This window comes from Coregonus lavaretus (genome assembly GCF_964263955.1).
Source record: "Coregonus lavaretus genome assembly, contig: HAP1_SCAFFOLD_638, whole genome shotgun sequence".
Classification (NCBI taxonomy): domain Eukaryota; kingdom Metazoa; phylum Chordata; class Actinopteri; order Salmoniformes; family Salmonidae; genus Coregonus; species Coregonus lavaretus.
In genome coordinates, this window is record NW_028158770.1 from 112,268 (window position 1) to 129,494 (window position 17,227).

Below are 17,227 nucleotides of genomic sequence, written 5' to 3' on the forward strand. Positions count from 1 at the left end.
GTAAACGACCACTTTGTAAAATATAGGGGGAGGCGGGGTGTTTTCATTCAAATTCTCTTGTTGACCATTTACTAGAATCTAGTCCCGATTGCTTGGCACAGGGCAAACAAACACAGTCATTGGGAGTTGAAGATTGTTAGTAACCAGATACCAATTAAATGCAGGTACAGTATTTCCATTTATGCAAATAGAGTATTTTTGCAAGTGGGAGGGACAGATTAAGATGTTCCACACTGAAACAGCACAAAACAACAAAGCTAAAATATCAGAAATTGAAATATAAAAGTGTGAAAAAATGTGCATTAAACTGAAGTAGAACTTGATCACCTCTCTGACAATACCGTTCAGTCACACACAGTTGCACACGCACCATCTTCTGTCACATGCACTGTCAGTCACAAACACTGCCCCCTGCCACACAAACACAGTTCCCACCTCACTGTCAGTCACAAACACTGCCCCCTGCCACACAAACACAGTTCCCACCTCACTGTCAGTCACAAACACTGCCCCCTGCCACACAAACACAGTTCCCACCTCACTGTCAGTCACAAACACTGCCCCCTGCCACACAAACACAGTTCCCACCTCACTGTGTACAAAAGCACAACAAACACCTTACCTGTTATCAAGTTGAGTTGCAGCCACATCCTGGTGATGTCATGGCAGAGCAGGGACACTCGGTTGAGGGCCATCCTGTCCCCCTCTCCTCTCCCCCTGGGAGAACACACACACTCCCAAACACACACTCTCAGAATAAGCGGTAGTGTGAGCGACAGCCATCCATTCCTCCACAGCCTGAGTGCTGAGACTTCAGCCGTACACTGAACGCTCCGTCGCTGGGCAGCACACACACACACACTCACCACACCCCCATCCCTCCCCCGCTGTCTCCATATACACACTCAGCCAGACTGGGCTCAGTTTCAGGTTACACCTCCCACTGATCCCTCTCTCCCAGGTACTGAAAGAGCGTAAACAAACGACTCAGAGAGAGAGAGAGAAATATACAGACACACAGAGAGAGAGAGAGAGAGAGAGAAATAGACAGAGAGAGCGAGAGAGAGAAATAGACAGAGAGAGAGACAGAGAGAGAGAGAAAGACAGAGAGAGAGAGAGAAAGAGAGAGAGAAATAGACAGAGAGAGAGAGAAGCCAGATGTAATTCCCTCAGATAAGCCTATACATGTGCGCCTCACACATCTCTAATCGGTGTGTAAACTGGTCTGGGATCAGATCAAGGGGAGATAAAGAGGAGTGACAGACAGAATGTGGTTGGTACCAAAGCCATCGTCCCTCACACAGCCCCCTGGGGGACCCCTCTCTGTCTGATACCCCTCAGCCAATCAGGAGCCAGGGCCTGAGTGATGATATCACAGAGCAGCTGCCTGTATGGGACCGCCTCCAGCTCAATGCCACCTATGCCATTTACTGGCCTTTTATGCAGCCAGAGATCTGGAGAGTCATGAAGTTGCCCCCACTGATCTAGGGTCAGTTTTGTGTTAAGCTGATCCTAGATCTGTCACACACACACCGCACGTTTGTTTTACTATCCTTGTGGGGACCAAACAATTGATTCCCATTCAAAATCCTATTTTCCCTAACCCTAACCAGTGGCGGCTGGTGAAAAATATTCTCGGTGGGGCTGTGCCATACTTTTTTTTTCCTGTAACCATCGCGATATATTTTAACACAAACTGCAGGACAGCAGTGCTCAGTGAAACATTCAGTAATTATTTAATGCCAATATTAAAAAGTTGAGGCATTCTTACACAAAAACATATTACACAAACCCAAGCCTTTCATTTGCATTTAAAGTGAACTTTTCACCATTGGTAGTAAACAGGCAACGCAACAGGCATGCTGTCAGAACAGAGTGGAAAGTGGACAATAACATGAAATTATTATAAAGTTTATAGGAAATCTTACACTGTATAAAAGGATGTATAATATAGAAATGGATATCAAGTGGATGAACTCAAACCTTTGACTGGAAGAATAGCATACAGTATTTTATGATCATACTAAATGTGACTAATTGTTAATGTGCTCCAGAACTGCAACAATTAATTGATACAAAACAACATATATACAGTAATATTAGCAAAGACACTATTAAGACTTTCTAGAGTACCATATATAACTGGATTTTTTATGCTAAGGTCAACTATATACAAAGAAACATGCGGCCAGAGCTGCTCTGTGTGTGTGTGTCTGTCATCTTATTTGTACAGGAATTTTGCCCGTCTGTCCTTCTGAGTGGCAAACCTCTCAATGACCCTTTGATTAAAGTCAGGAATGTCCCTGACAAGTTTCTTCTCCATGGAGAGCATGGCCAGAGCGTTCAGGCGATCCTGTGTCATGCTGTTTTTCAGGAAGTTCTTGATCCTTTTCAGTGTAGAGAAGCACCTTTCTGACTCAGCAGTTGTCATGGGTGTGGTGATGAGGATCTTGAGGAGGCTGGCAGTCTCTGTGAAAGTGCTCTGAAGGTTGTTCTCCATGAAGAACTGGTACAGGGGCACTGCACCACTACAAGCCTTGAACTCACTGTTCTCATAGATGAGGGACAGTTCGGTTTTGAGCTTGGCCTTGTTCAACATGGGGTACGCCTCCACGGTTGTTTCAAGCGCTGTATCGGGGAACTTCACACTGTGTTGTGGGAACAACTCTCCGTGCAATAGTGTTGCGCTGATGAGGTGCTGGGTGAAGGAGAACCTCTCTTTGGCATGACTCAGGATGGTATCACATACCTGTAAAAGATACATCATCAGCTTTAATTTGCAATTAAGCTATTTTGATGCAAGTGATCCTGACTGACACATGCCTATGTCCAACTCAAGTATATGATTACCAAGGTGCTGATTGTTCAGGGTTTTGGCTACATACTACCAGGCCTGAAAAAAGTTCTAGGGGGAAACACTGACAATTACATCACAACTTACCTCTATAGCCAACCTCTGTTGTTCTCCTGGTCCCAGCATCCTCCGTCGCTTGATGGGCTGTTGCTGCTCGTCAGATGCGCTGTCCCCACACAAAGAGGGAATTGAGGCCCTGGGTCCAAAAAATAAAGTTTAATTTGATAACTTGCAATCAGACTTCTTAACTCACTGTAATTCCCCCTCAACACACAACCAGTGACTTTTATATATATATATATATATATATATATATATATATATATATATAGACAGACAGACAGACAGACAGTGTGTATATACACACAAACTATGTCTAGTAACTGCTTTTAACCTGTGATGTACATAATTAACTGATGTTATTACGTTTTAAAGCCTTTTTCTATTACATTTGTGAGAGGGATGCAACATCATTTTGTTCTGCTGTGCACTTAGCAATAAAGTTAATCTTCAATAACAACTAGGCCTCTTCTAGAAATTGACCTGGTGGACACCTGAATAATTATTACAAACTGTGTAGTACTTTCCTGCATTATTATCAACGTCTGATTGTGTCTTCTCTTTCCTTTTAAAATACTAAAACAAATATAATTGTGACGGCTCTATGATAATCACTCACTTTGATGACCAGACACATTTAGGCTTTTAAACTGTTGTAAGTGAACTATTCATCTTTCTAACAACATCTTTATCAGCCAATAGTAAATATAGTTATTTACCTGATTGTTAGCATGCTGTCTGTGAACCTCTGGACAAGTGCTTTAATGAAGACAGGGTCGATGTTCCTCTTCTGCAGCTGGCTGAAAAGCATGTCCACATTTGGCATGATCTTGTGGAACAGTGCCAGGAAAAAACAGAAAGCCTCGTCTTCGAGCATCCTCACAAAGCCCCCCGCCTCTCTGACAGTCGGGGCATCAAAGTTCCCAGAGTCTCTGATGGTCTGGAAACACGTTAGGAGGTCATCCCTGTACTCGTACACAGTGTTTACAGCGCGACTGTGGAAGTTCCACCGTGTTGTAGAGGCTCTGGGGAGTCTATGCGCAACCACTTCGTCAAGCACGGTGGTTCGCTTGGGAGACCTGGAGAAGAAAGCAGAAAATCCTGCAAGGTCGGAAAAGAAAGTGCCGATCCTGGGGATGCGTGAAGTAGCCTGCTGCATGATGAGGTTCAGCTGATGTGCATAGCAGTGGACGTAGTGCGCATTTTCGTACACATCCACTATTTTACACTGCACTCCGCCGGTGGCTCCCCTCATCACACTTGCTCCGTCGTAAGCCTGGGCAATAAGTTTGGCCTTTTGTCCATGTGAGAGTATGGTGCTGAGCCTCTCCAGCAGCGCTGTAGCGATGGTGTCGGCGGTTGCGTTCTCGATCAAAATGAACTCGAAAAAACGCTCTTGGACGTTACTTTTAGCATCGATGTAGCGTATCACAAGCACCAACTGGCAGTGGGTGGAAACGTCAGTCGTCTCGTCAGCTTGAATGGCGATTAAATAATTTTATTTAAGGGGGCGGCGCCCTAGCGCCCTCTATCGGCCAGCCGCCACTGACCCTAACCCTAAACCCCAAACGGGTCGTTTTATCTCTGAGAAATTAAGCTAATTTGATTGCACCTAAATTGGCCATTTTAATTTATAGGATTCATATAATAATCAATAATTATAGTATCTAACATCCGATTTGGACCACACTTTTTTCTAACAATGAGTAAGACATGAGGAATCCAAAGAAGGGGTCAAAAGTCATCCACGGACACCCCCACACCAATCCCACCTCAACAACTAGTATATACAGTGAGGGAAAAAAGTATTTGATCCCCTGCTGATTTTGTACGTTTGCTCACTGACAAAGACATGATCAGTCTATAATTTTAATGGTGGGTTTATTTGAACAGTGAGAGACAGAATAACAACAAAAAAATCCAGAAAAACGCATGTCAGAAATGTTATAAATTGCTTTGCAGTTCTGTGTCTGAGAAGTAGTCCGGAGCTGCAGATTGGAGTATGTTTCTCTAATCTCCTCAGGCAGTAATACGAGACTAGCTGAGACGCCGTTACACTCAGTGTGGGAAATCCCCTTAACACACTACACAGATCCCATCGCACATGGTCATTTATCAACCCATGGAGGTCTGGATTTGGAGTCACCCTCAAAATGAAAGTGGAAAACCACACTACAGGCTGATCCAACTTTGATGTAATGTCCTTAAAACAAGTCAAAATGAGGCTCAGTAGTGTGTGTGGCCTCCACGTGCCTGTATGACCTCCCTACAACGCCTGGGCATGCTCCTGATGAGGTGGCGGATGGTCTCCTGAGGGATCTCCTCCCAGACCTGGACTAAAGCATCCGCCAACTCCTGGACAGTCTGTGGTGCAACGTGGCGTTGGTGGATAGAGCGAGACATGTCCCAGATGTGCTCAATTGGATTCAGGTCTGGGGAACGGGCGGGCAGTCCATAGCATCAATGCCTTCCTCTTGCAGGAACTGCTGACACACTCCAGCCACATGAGGTCTAGCATTGTCTTGCATTAGGAGGAACCCAGGGCCAACCGCACCAGCATATGGTCTCACAAGGGGTCTGAGGATCTCATCTCGGTACCTAATGGCAGTCAGGCTACCTCTGGCGAGCACATGGAGGGCTGTGCGGCCCCCCAAAGAAATGCCACCCCACACCATGACTGACCCACCGCCAAACCGGTCATGCTGGAGGATGTTGCAGGCAGCAGAACGTTCTCCACGGCGTCTCCAGACTCTGTCACGTCTGTCACGTGCTCAGTGTGAACCTGCTTTCATCTGTGAAGAGCACAGGGCGCCAGTGGCGAATTTGCCAATCTTGGTGTTCTCTGGCAAATGCCAAACGTCCTGCACTGTGTTGGGCTGTAAGCACAACCCCCACCTGTGGACGTCGGGCCCTCATACCACCCTCATGGAGTCTGTTTCTGACCGTTTGAGCAGACACATGCACATTTGTGGCCTGCTGGAGGTCATTTTGCAGGGCTCTGGCAGTGCTCCTCCTGCTCCTCCTTGCACAAAGGCGGAGGTAGCAGTCCTGCTGCTAGGTTGTTGCCCTCCTACGGCCTCCTCCATGTCTCCTGATGTACTGGCCTGTCTCCTGGTAGCGCCTCCATGCTCTGGACACTACGCTGACAGACACAGCAAACCTTCTTGCCACAGCTCGCATTGATGTGCCATCCTGGATGAGCTGCACTACCTGAGCCACTTGTGTGGGTTGTAGACTCCGTTTCATGCTACCACTAGAGTGAAAGCACCGCCAGCATTCAAAAGTGACCAAAACATCAGCCAGGAAGCATAGGAACGGAGAAGTGGTCTGTGGTCACCACCTGCGAAACCAGTCCTTTATTGTGGGTGTCTTGCTAATTGCCTATAATTTCCACCTGTTGTCTCTTCCATTTGCACAACAGCATGTGAAATGTATTGTCAATCAGTGTTGCTTCCTAAGTGGACAGTTTGATTTCACAGAAGTGTGATTGACTTGGAGTTACATTGTGTTGTTTACGTGTTCCCTTTATTTTTTTGAGCAGTGTATTAAAATAACTTGACAATAAACATGACAATAACATAGGTAATGCTATCCGAGTAATTGTTACGCATAAATATGCGTACAATATGCATCACTTAAATTACTTTTGAAAGACATCAATTCAGGCCCTAATTAGTCAAACACATCTGATGTCAGTCAACAGGGATAGGCTCTGGAGTAAACAAGCTTGCATCCCAAATGGCTCCCTACTCCCTATATAGTTCTCTGGTGAAACGTAGTGCACTATAAAGTGAATAGGGTGCCATTTGGGATGCATACCAAGTGTGTCTGATCCAAATCCTTTTACATTGTCTCTCTGCAGGCGTAGTGATGAAAATAGACTGTCGTTACTGTATTTGTCCCCATTATGAGAAGACAGTCCCAGGAACCAGGAAGCATATGGAGATTTAGCCTGTCAGCTGTTCTACTGTATTATGGGATGGCTGACAACCTTCCTGTCATATGGTCCCACTGTAGGGCTGCGTCTCAATAGTCTAAAGTGGCTTCCCCTCCTCGTCTCATCTCATCTCCTATATCTATACTGACCTGAACTGATGTGGTCCTCTGTAGCTCAATTGGTAGAGCATGGCGCTTGTAACGCCAGGGTAGTGGGTTCGATCCCCGGGACCACCCATACGTAAAAATGTATGCGCACATGACTGTAAGTCGCTTTGGATAAAAGCGTCTGCTAAATGGCATATTATTATTATTATTACTGATATGAAATCAGGAGCTAGGAAGTAGACAGGGACAGTGTGTGTGATCTGGGTGACACTGAACGCTGACTCTAGGAAAGGAAATGGCCGTTTATAATGGCCAGTTTCCTGTGGCTGCTGGATTGCTTTGGGACACGAGGCGTCTACTCACGGGGCATAGTGCACAACAGACGTCTCAGCATTTAATTTCCAAGAAACCGATTGTGACTCATGCCTGGCCTGCTATGTTGGCTATGAGCCCAAGTAAGGGGTGTCAAACTCATTCCATGGAGGGCCTAGTGTCCAGGTGAGGGGAGTTCTTTACTAATTAGTGACCTTAATTAATCAATCAAGTACAAGGGAGGAGTGAAAACCCCCCAGACACCTGGCCCTCCGTGGAATGAGTTTGACACCTGTGGCCTAAGTACTAGGCTCAGTTGTCAACAAGTTCCACCCAGAATAAAGCTAGTATGTTTGACCCTGGGATTACTTAAAACAGGTAGATTTCTCTCACCCACAGCACCAGCTTCTGTATCACACATAATGTACACACAAACACACACTTCACAGTTGTCTCAGAGACCGGGGGGACCCCACCCATAACACTAACATATGTAATGTTATTAGTACCTGACTCCAGCTGCTATTAGTCATGTAATTAGTCCCATCAGTCAACAACAAGACAATCTATCATCTATTATTCAAATGTACGCAAACTATTCAGAAGGAAACTGCATCACACAGGTACAAGTGTTGCACGTAATGCAAACAAACAGAGCATCGTACCAATAGATTGGTCTACATTGTAAACATTGACAGAAGCATCTAGAACAGGGTGTCAAACTCATTCCATGAAGGGCTTGGTGTCTGAGGGTTTTTGGTTTTTCCTTTCAATTAAGACCTAGACAACCAGGTGAGGGAGTTCTTTACTAATTAGTGACCTTAATTCATCAATCAAGTACAAGGGAGGAGAGACAACCTGCAGACACTCAGCCTTCCATGGAATGAGTTTGACACGTGATCTAGGCGGTTGATATCAACTTTTAATTTATAATGTGACTGATGGAATTAGATTAGTGCTGACCTTTGGCAGGCCTGTTCAGTTGAAGGAAGTAATTGTTGTGGTTGATAAACTGCTCTGATTGACTGTTTGTTTGCATTACGTGCAACACTTATACCTGTGTGATGCAGTTTCCTTCTGAATAGTTTGCTACATTTGAATAATAGATAATAGATTGTCTTGTTGTTGACTGATGGGACTAATTACATGACTTTCCCGTCTCTTTATTCAAACACCATTTGTTCCCTCCTCCCATAAACTTACCAGGAAAAGAAAGACTGAGGTGTGACTTAAGGCCTGTGGAATCTGTGTTGGTGTAAGATAACATCCAGCTGATGCAGACATGATCTCAGGGGGATTTCTAGAGCAGGAACACTTAGGGCTCATAAGACAATAGACCATCTACTGATTCAATAAAGGATTAGAGTTGTCTCTAGTTTAGTTGTCAAACCATTGGACAGGAAAATACCTCAAAACTAAATGTTGCTTTTGAGATCATTTATAGTACAAGAGAACAACAACCAATCTTTCATATTTCCTTTCTCTGACATTGTATGCGTATTTGTTTACCAAAGGGAGTGGCTGGTCTCTCCCCGTCTCTGTCTTTCTCAACGTCTCTATATCCTGCTATCCTTCTCTGTCACTCTCTGCGCATCAGTTCAGAATGCCAGACAGTCATTAAGGCCAATTTGCTTGTTCCTGCCCATTCCCAGTCACGTCCGCCTCACCAGCAACCTGGGTGGTGCTGCCAGGGAAGGCAGGCTTGTGTGTGTGTTTTCTCATCAAGCCATTTACTCGAAACCTGGGCGTCATAACACATATTTGGCAGAGGTGCAGCACCGGAAATTAGGTTAATGATTAAACAATCATACTTCAACATTTATCATTTATAAAACACTATCAATAGCCTGACACACCTGGGATTACCAGCTGTGAGAATTAGTATACGACCACAATGAAAGACAGACAACCTGGGAAAGGAGGGATGGAAGAACAGATGGAAGACGGAAGACAAGATGGAAGGGGAAAAACAAGGGAGGGAACAACAAACAGAAAGAACAGGATAGAGGTAGAGAGCAAAGCCAAAACAATCAGACAAGCCTTCATGGTGGTCAATGATCAATCTGAACGTTTCACAGACAATTCAATAAACCAATTGCGTACATATAAGCCCTGCTCAATCATAAAGAAACAGAGATAGCGTCCAATCAGGCACAGACACAAAAAAACACCATTATCCATGCCACTTCTTAGCAAGACAAACACTGAAATCTTACCCAAGTCTAACAGAGAAAGCCTCATCATCATTATCTGTTACTGTAGCCGAGTCAAAAACATATAGACTCTTTCACAAGCACAAGGCACACAACAGTCTACACTGGACTTGAGTAACACGAGTTGGATAAAGGATAGGACAGGAAGGGGCCGTTCGGTATCTAGAGATGCTGACGATGCAGAGAGCTACAGAGGGGTCACAGTGAGGTTCAGAGGTCAGGGAAAGGTCACAGATGGGATGAGGAAACTGAAATCTACACTGACAGATAGAGAGGATGTTCTATGGGATGAATAGGAAACTGAAATAAGTCAAGAATGACTAGGAATCATTGAGGTGTAACAGACCGAAAGTGGCGGAAAATGTATAGGGACTGTTTTCTGGACACAGACAAATACTGGTTCTGAGGATTCCATTGAGAGTGATTTCTAATCCAGGCCTTAATCTGTGTCTGGGAAACCAGCCCATAGTGTGTTGTTAGGGCTGAATCCTACCATTAGATCCACACTTGAAACTCTGACTTTTAAGTAAATCATGAATGGATGTCAGTGGAGGCTCCTCAGAGGAGAAAGGGGAGGACCATCATCCTCAGTGAATTTCATAAAAATAAAAAGTGAAACATTTAAAAAAAGCTATCATTTTTAAATAAAACTAAACTAAATATATCCACGTCACCAAATAATTGATTAAAACACTGTTTTGCAATGAAGCTTTACAGTAGCCTCAACAGCACTCTGTAGGGCAGTCCCATGGTGTAGCCGGAGGACAGCTAGTTTCCATCCTCCTCTGGGTACATTGACTTCAATACAAAACCTAGGAGGCTCATGGTTTTCACCCCTTCCACAGACTTCCACAGTAATTATGACAACTTCCAGAGAACATCCTCCAACCTGTCAGAGCTCTTGCAGCATGAACTGACATTTTGTCCACCCAAGGTTCAGAGAATGAATCTAGTACTGAAAGCATAAGCTACAGCTAGCTAGCACTGCGGTGTATAAAATGTGGTGAGTAGTTGACTTAAAGAGAGAGAAAGACAATAGTTGAACAGTTTTGAACAAATACATTTCTTCAAAAATGAAGGAGAAGCAAGAGAGTGAGGGGGAGAGAGAGCTAGCTATATTTTTTTCACTTTCACTTACTTAGCTAGCTAGTTTAGCCTATTCGAACACCTGGCTCAAACAGAAAAGGCTTCTATGTTAGCTAGTTGGCTATGGATATCCAACACTGGAACTCTTCCAAGTTAAGGTAAGCTTTTGGTTTTATTAATTTATTGCCACCAGGGTCCACTGGTGTAACTGCTAAAGTGCTTGCTGACTGTACACTGTACTGCATGATTGTAGCGGGTTTACTAATTAATTAGTTATATTAGCTATGTTGACTATAACGTTAGATAATATAGTGACAACTATGTAGGCTGTGTGTAGCTGTTATGATATGAAGCTTTGGCTTGGAAAGTGTTTTTTGCCTGGTCACAGACAGCTGATGTGTTGTGCACTAAGGTCCACAAGCGAAGGGAAAAGGTGAGAGAGGAGGACAGCGCGTAGATGCGAGAAGAAATTACAACGAGCGAAGTGATCATGCTGTTTGTATGTGGCTGCTATGAAAGTGAACTGTGTTTGGGTGTGATTAAGTGTGTATTCATTCCGCCGATTCTGTTGAAAAACGTTTCTCAAAACGGAAGCAAACGGAATGAAATTGGGATAAACATACCCGAATTTGATCAATAGAAACTCTTGTTTGCAACTGTTGGACTAATGATTATGCCCTAGATCAGCTAGATGCAGGCAAAAGCGTGCAAGGCAGTATTTAATGTGTCACGGTCTGTCACCTTGATTACAAAAAATTCATTCATTCATAGGCTAGGTTGTAGCAACCTCATGTAGTAGCCTAAACCTATTGATGTTACATTGACCTGGGTGAATGGAATATGAATGACAGTCATCCAATATGCTGTAATAGAAATAAGGCCATACTCATTTAAAAAAATGAATTGCCCTCCCTCATCTTAAATGGCACCGACCACCACTGATTGATGTCAATGGGAAATAAATGCAGAAATGTGAGTGGCATACAAAGATTGTGAAATTAAATGGAAATATTGGCACCGTTTAAAGCCATCTAATGACATGGTGCCAATCTTTCCTATTGGTTTAGGACGGGGGCGTGCAGAATTCTCTCTGTTGCGAGTTCTACCCAGTAGACGGTGTGTGGAAAACAGACTCTGAAGCGCAACTTCAGACGACTTCAGGAGGTATAAGGACATCTGACAAGCTTTTGGTTCTGGGGTGAACTATGCCTTTAAATAGCTTCCATTCCCTGAAGTGCACATCAATGAGGCTAAAATTAAGTCTTAAGCTGAAAAAATATAACAGACTTTGTAGTCCAAGGCAGGGTGAATATTTTATGTCAAAATATAGCTGGGGCTTGGATTAACACTGACTACCATTATACTTTCCTACGCATATTCAGCAACACCCTGAGCAAATAAGGATATAACCATTTAACAATTACCACGGAACACAATAGGGATCCATTCTCTCACACAGCTTGCCTTGTGCAATAAGACTGACCGCAGTGAAAAGGAGATGAACGTTTAAAACACACATAGATCCTAGCACATAAAACGTACCGATCAGCCTCATGCAGTAATGCATTAATTCAGAGTTGACCAAAAGGCTGATGTTTAAGTCAGTGTTTATTAGTGCTATGATGAGACACTCCACTAAGCATAATAAGGTTATGTACTGCATGTTATTACACTGGTGGGTGGCTGATTAGACCCTTTAACACTGTAAACATACAACCCTGGGTAATACACATCCAGTACAGTCCACAGGAGGTGCACTGTGAACACACATTTAGGCTCACTCAAACACACTGTCACCACTGCCTCGAAGCAGAGTTAACTACGCATGACACACACATGTACACACACACACTCACTATGCAGCCGCTGACAGCTCTGTGAGAATCGGTAGAAGCTCTTCATTTCCTCCAGAGAGATGTGGACATATCCTCCTCCTCTGTGTCCGCTGGACTGCAAACGCACCTCCATCTCATCCCTCTCTCCCATCTTCTCATCTTTTTCTTTCATATTCTCATCACTCACTCCCATCCTCATCACCACCTGTCACAGCGATATGAACCAGTGCAGCTCTGTCATCCCTCTCTTCAACCTCTATATTATCTCTCTCTCCCTCGCCTTCCAAACAGCTGCAGTACAAATGAGTAGCGCTCTAAACTAACTCTGAGTTTTTTTTACCTTTGAGAACTACGCCTCCCCCCCACACACACACTACACACACACACCACACCACACACACACGGTTTCACTTCTGCCATTGAGCTGGATTTACCTGACTGCCTTACTCAGCTACAGTACAACAAAAACAGATCTCGCCACCATAACCACACAAGTCTCCTGTGACGTTCCAGTCACATTGTAGCCATTTCTCTTACTCAGTTACTCACAATAAAGAGGATTCTGACAGGGAGGCTGAAACAAAACACAATACCAGCACCTACAGGAAACCAACCCACACCTGGGCTTTTACAAGAGCCCCTGTCCCAACCAACAGAGCCACCTGAATCATAGAACACAAACACAATGAATCAGATTCTTCCAACGTGACGTTAACACTTACAATTACTAACCTGAAACAAACCAAAAGGGAATATTCCACTGCCACTCACTGAACCACTTACCTTGGCCACTGACCTGAGTGCTCCTACAGCTCTGTCTCAGACCAGCAGCAGAACCACTGACCTCAGCCATTGACCTGAGTGCTCCTAAGGCTCTGTCTCTTCTCTGGCTTAGACCAGCAGCAGAACCACTGACCTCAGCCATTGACCTGAGTGCTCCTAAGGCTCTGTCTCTTCTCTGGCTTAGACCAGCAGCAGAACCACTGACCTCAGCCATTGACCTGAGTGCTCCTAAGGCTCTGTCTCTTCTCTGGCTTAGACCAGCAGCAGAACCACTGACCTCGGCCATTGACCTGAGTGCTCCTAAGGCTCTGTCTCTTCTCTGGCTTAGACCAGCAGCAGAACCACTGACCTCGGCTCCTAAGGCTCTGTCTCTTCTCTGGCTTAGACCAGCAGCAGAACCACTGACCTCGGCCATTGACCTGAGTGCTCCTAAGGCTCTGTCTCTTCTCTGGCTTAGACCAGCAGCAGAACCACTGACCTCGGCTCCTAAGGCTCTGTCTCTTCTCTGGCTTAGACCAGCAGCAGAACCACTGACCTCGGCCATTGACCTGAGTGCTCCTAAGGCTCTGTCTCTTCTCTGGCTCAGACCAGCAGCAGAAGCGGCTAGCTGCCATCCTGACCCAATCACACACAACAGAGACTATCTACTGTACAAAACTTGTGAATGGAGTTTAGTAGTTGTAACTACAACCCTATAGGAAATACTCTCAGCATGTTGACCTCTACAACTGTTTCAACTCTTCACAGGGTGGTTCCAGAGAGGTTATCCATTAGCTAGACATCAGGGTCAAGTGAGGCAATGAACTCTCGAGGGCAAGTACTGCACTTTATTAAACCACCCAAGTAGTTGCTGGGAGATTCCTGTAGTGGCCATGTCAAACTGATGGTAACTTTCTGTAAACACAGACCGACAACAGTGTTGCACACACGCACAGTCCGCAAAAGAACACCCCACAGAAGCACCCCCAGGGGTGGTCCGATTCACCCCACACACTCTCTCTTTCACGCACACACACACACTCCTAACCTGTGTCCCGGCGGTCCCAGTAGGTGCTCTTGCGTCTGTAGCTATACCTGCGGTTGTCTGTAGCTCCGTGGGCCAGGGCGATTACAGACAGGCTGTGTAGGACCTGACCCAGTCTGGACAACATATGTGATGAAGCCTCCTGCAGCCGTCCCTCACGCACAAACTCCGCCAGAGACATGAAAGAGTGTGTGTGTGTGTGCAGCTTTGTGGGTGACCGTTCCGGTGTCCCCAAGTCGAGCCAGGTCGCACTAAGCTAAGCTCAGTGTGTGTGTGTGTGTATTCCGGTTTCTCCAAATCAAGCCTAAATGAGTCAAACCAAGCCGCACTGCGCAAACCAGTGCCTCTCACTCCTCTACTCCTCAGCCAGTCTGTCTGTGACTGTGTGTGTGTGACTGGGGAACACATCTAAGTGGTGGTGGTACGTCCGGTTGACAGCGGAGAGGAAGAGAGGGGTGGGACCAGGGATGGGGGATGGAGGAAGCACAGCGCTGGCTGCTGTTTAAGACCACAAACCCCTTCTGCTGCGCTAATTATACCAACAGCGAGCCAAGTGTAATCTGTGCATGCTCAGGGACCGCGCACACACACACACACACACAGACAGTTTACGATGTGAGCACACTGTGAACAATGACATTGTCCACTTCCTCCACAGCAGCACCAAACCAAGGCTGTGACAATAAAGGACACATTAGTTCCAGATTGTCAACGTCAGGACTCTCTCAGTCAACTATAATGCCTCGGCCTACCACATACCACATCTGATAGATCTGCAGGCAGGCAGACACAGACACAGACACACACACTGGGTATCCCTCTACACAAGACAGATATCTCCCCCCCCCCCCCCATCACACATAAACAAACTGGGATTTACAGAGCCAATTACCCAGTATAATATCTCTGGGTAGTGTGGACTCTCTCGGTCTGTCTGGGGAAACACTTCATTATCACACAACAGAGCCAACACTCTAGAGACAGACACACAGACAGAGAGACTCAGGCAAAGGGAATAGCAGATACTGTACACCAGGCGCTTATTTAATTGTGGAAAATGTTCAGAGTTGTAATAGAAATGTATGGCATAGAACTGACTGACGTTATTTCCCATTGATAGGAAGTTAGAAAATGCCTTGTCTGCACAATGTATCTCCATCTGCCTGGAATATAAATTCAGCTGAATTTTTAGAGCACTTTGGAGGTATGGAAACGTCTGACAAGCTTTAATTTTGGTGTGAACTACTCCTTTAAAGGGATATTTCTCTCAAAGCTAGTCCATGGACAAGGTAAGACAGCAATCCATGTTTTGATTGCGTACCTGGCCACTGTCTCCAACTTTTTTATTTTTTGCAAACGCCAATGTAAGTCAATACCCCAGATATTAGCATTTTTCGCTTAGCTCAATAAATGTACTTTAAGACGATGTATTGACTTGCATTGATGTGTATTTTGGGTGAACTATCCCTTTAAGTGGGTCTGTTCTCCCCAGCAGCAGCAGCGTCCTATACAGTAGGTCTGTCTGGCTCCAGTCTGGGCCAAACTTGACCCCCGGCCAGACAGCTGAGGAGTAGTGTGACACCAGGGTCACCAGCTGACACCCACACCTACCCGATACCCCCATCCAACAAATCTCCAAAGCTTACTCTGGTAATCTAACTGGACTTTCCCAAACATTTTAAGTATTCTCACAAACCTGCATACCGGCCTCGATTGAATGGGACACTATAGGCTATTGAAATCAAACACTAACCATAAGAGTTCAAAACATCTTGGGTCTCCGCCGCATTGAGCCAAAGTGATAACACTTTCATCCTTGCTCTGTCCAAAGTCAGACAATACTAGAAAGCGTTCGAACCTGAATTTATAAACGGCTCTTTTAGAAGATGGAGCGCCTCCGATTACACTGCTACTGTAAACTAGGTCATCATCGTGCAGTAAGTAAAAATAATACAATGATTTTAGGCCATGTTCACTCTCTATGCTAATTAGAAGCCATGGGTCATTGATTGTGATGCACAGAATCTCTCTCTGCAGCCCCACGACAAAGTGGGAAAACATGAATTTGCAACCAGTCACAAATCAAGGAGATTAGAATTCTTCTGAACAAAGTTCTTACAATTACGAATAAAGTCCTCATGAGGGCAAATGGGCACTTAAGGAGATAATATGGAGATCCATCTCTAATACTGTACATGAAAAGGGGGCTATTACTTAAATGATAATCATTCATGCTATCCCTCAGTGTTTCGCTAAGCGGCTGTGTGTGATGCTGAAGGCATGAGGCTGCATTCCTCATGTTTTATGTGGTCATTCTCACCTAGTTCATTATGCATCATTGTCCTACACATGATCATTTCCCATATGATCACATTTACATTTACGTCATTTATCACACCCACAGGTTCATCACAGGGTCAGTAGGGACCTTCCAGGAAGTAATACAGAGACACAGATCCATTCCCTCAATGTTCAATTGAAAAGTTAGTTAACTTTGATAAGTCTAATATCTCATATCCAGCCAGAATTCACAGGTTGTGTGTAAACTGTACAAGAACACCACTAAAAGTGTCCTGTATAGCTAGTGTATATTATCAACTCAGGATAAAAACCTAAATGTGGTAAAAGCTGGCCTTGAGGTTGATCTGTGTGTGAACAAAGCTTGGTCTCCTCTCTGCTTCAAGATGGCTGCTGCAGGACAGCAACAATGACCTAGTTATTAAAAAAAAAAGTTTTACATTTAGCAGACACTCTTATCCAGAGCAACTTACAGGAGCAATTAGGGTTAAGTGCCTTGCTCAAGGGCACGTCGACAGATTTTTCACCTAGTCAGCTCGGGGATTCGGTCTTAACCGCTAGCAGTTACACTTCACACATCAAATGTGAAGCACTGTAGTGTACAGTAATAGCGCACTTCATTTATAGCCTACACCTACAGGCTACTGAGCTGGGAAGTAGTACCCTTGTGACATGCAAGGCTGCCTCAGGGCCCTACACTCTCTCTGACTGTGTGATG

At 44.9% G+C, this 17,227-nt stretch overlaps 1 protein-coding gene across 1 annotated transcript in view; it reads right to left on the reverse strand.

Moving 5' to 3' along the window:
* LOC311123618 (guanine nucleotide exchange factor DBS-like) overlaps nucleotides 1–12,603 on the reverse strand; it is a gene marked incomplete at its 5' end in the record, with an annotated part of 49,926 nt that extends 37,323 nt beyond the window's left edge. Inside the window, one exon of the mRNA XM_084197850.1 lies at nucleotides 12,426–12,603. Within this exon, the coding sequence (XP_084053976.1) occupies nucleotides 12,426–12,603 (178 nt within the window). The remainder of the gene's footprint in view (nucleotides 1–12,425) is intronic.
* Between the last annotated feature and the right edge of the window lie 4,624 nt (nucleotides 12,604–17,227).